At 38.0% G+C, this 1,591-nt stretch overlaps 1 protein-coding gene across 1 annotated transcript; it reads right to left on the bottom strand.

Annotated features, from left to right (window-relative positions):
- Positions 1-887: 887 nt before the first annotated feature.
- Positions 888-1,373, bottom strand: LOC106477825 (glycine-rich cell wall structural protein 1.8-like; the record flags this gene model as incomplete). Its single annotated transcript, XM_013938351.1, has 1 exon — positions 888-1,373. A coding segment is annotated over one exon (486 nt), but the record flags the coding sequence as incomplete, so codon positions are not given.
- Between the last annotated feature and the right edge of the window lie 218 nt (positions 1,374-1,591).

Below are 1,591 nucleotides of genomic sequence, written 5' to 3'. Positions count from 1 at the left end.
GATAGGCCATTATGTATCTTATCTATATACTTAACACAAACAGTCATTTGTTTTTTTTTCTTTTGTACTATTCAGGAGTAACCGCAGCCTAATAAACGACTTGCTGTACAATTAGGCTTCGGTGAAGGGCCAATCACACAAGTTGTTAGTTTCTAGTTGATTCTATGACAGAAAACCGCACCTCAGTGTAAGCATTAATTATATAGCACAGTTAGACTGTTAAGCCTAAACGGGCTTCCATACCTTTCTTTCTGCATAGAATATCAGTAATTCACTAACTATATTTTACATACTATACTAACCCACCAATTTTGTATATTTTTATTTATCTATTTTATTTTTACAAAATTCTATAAAAAGTTGCTTAAAACTGTTAGAACATTTTTAACATTTCCAATGAGATATGCTTTTCTTGTCATTAAGTTTGTACTTTGGTTATGTCTGTATCATTTTCTTTATTTCTGTTTTCAATCCTAGCTATACTTTACTTTCATATTAAGGACTTTACAGACAGAACGTTTCCATAGGAACCACCAAGTTTTGCAAGTTGAAACAGTTTTATTATACACAATCAGTTATTTTGGTATTATACAACATATAGAGATCATTAAAAATTTATAAACTGTGACACATCGTCATTATACATTCCTATTGTACATGCTGTTCCTTTCTGGAACCATTTATCTTTACTATATAACAAAAATTAACAACGCGAACTTGATATTGTAATGAAATCCACACCCTGCAGATGGTTATTATTACTTTCAAGACAACTTATTGTAGTTACAACTTTGCTACGTCGAATAGGTATTTACATACCATGTTGCTATACATTGTATCACCAGATTCGAAACTGAGAATATGAGGTATACACACCAGTATTATTATCAGTGATAGCCTCCTCCATAACCACCACCATAGCCTCCTCCATAACCTCCGCCATAGCCTCCTCCATAACCTCCTGTGTGCCTACTTGACCCAATAATGGCAAAAATTGGTACATTAACCCCATAGCCTCCTCCATAACCACCTCCGTATCCGCCTCCATATCCACCACTAAGGCCTCCGCCATAACCACCTCCATAACCTCCTCCATATCCACCACTAAGGCCTCCGCCATAACCGCCGTGGGTTCTTACTGTAACATGAGTTGGATAGTTACACAAAATTCCATACAACCCGCCATAACCGTATCCTCCTCCACCGTAGCCTCCATGACCGCCTCCATATCCTCCTCCACCGTAACCTCCATGACCGCCGCCATATCCTCCTCCACCATGACCGCCTCCATATCCTCCACCATAGCCTCCATACCCTCCGCCTAACACAAGACTTGTTGCCGATAAGAGAAGCAGGAGTGTAACACCAGTTTTCTGTAAAAGTAGAAAAGTATCATCATTCCATTTCTAACATTTGGTTCACACAATTAAAGTGTAGACAAACCTCTTTTTTTCGTATACCAGTTGTAAATTATCACATGTGTCGGTAAAAAGAAAACCACGGGGTCTGTACATGTTATTTATCCAATGCAACAAGACTCACAGATCGAGATTAAGATTTTGCGTAATACAAAGCTGTGGCAGACAGGGAA

The sequence above is a fragment of the Limulus polyphemus genome, unplaced genomic scaffold (assembly GCF_000517525.1).
Source record: "Limulus polyphemus unplaced genomic scaffold, Limulus_polyphemus-2.1.2 Scaffold82117, whole genome shotgun sequence".
In the NCBI taxonomy this organism is placed as follows: Eukaryota; Metazoa; Arthropoda; class Merostomata; order Xiphosura; family Limulidae; genus Limulus; species Limulus polyphemus.
This window is presented reverse-complemented; position numbering and strand designations above follow the sequence as displayed.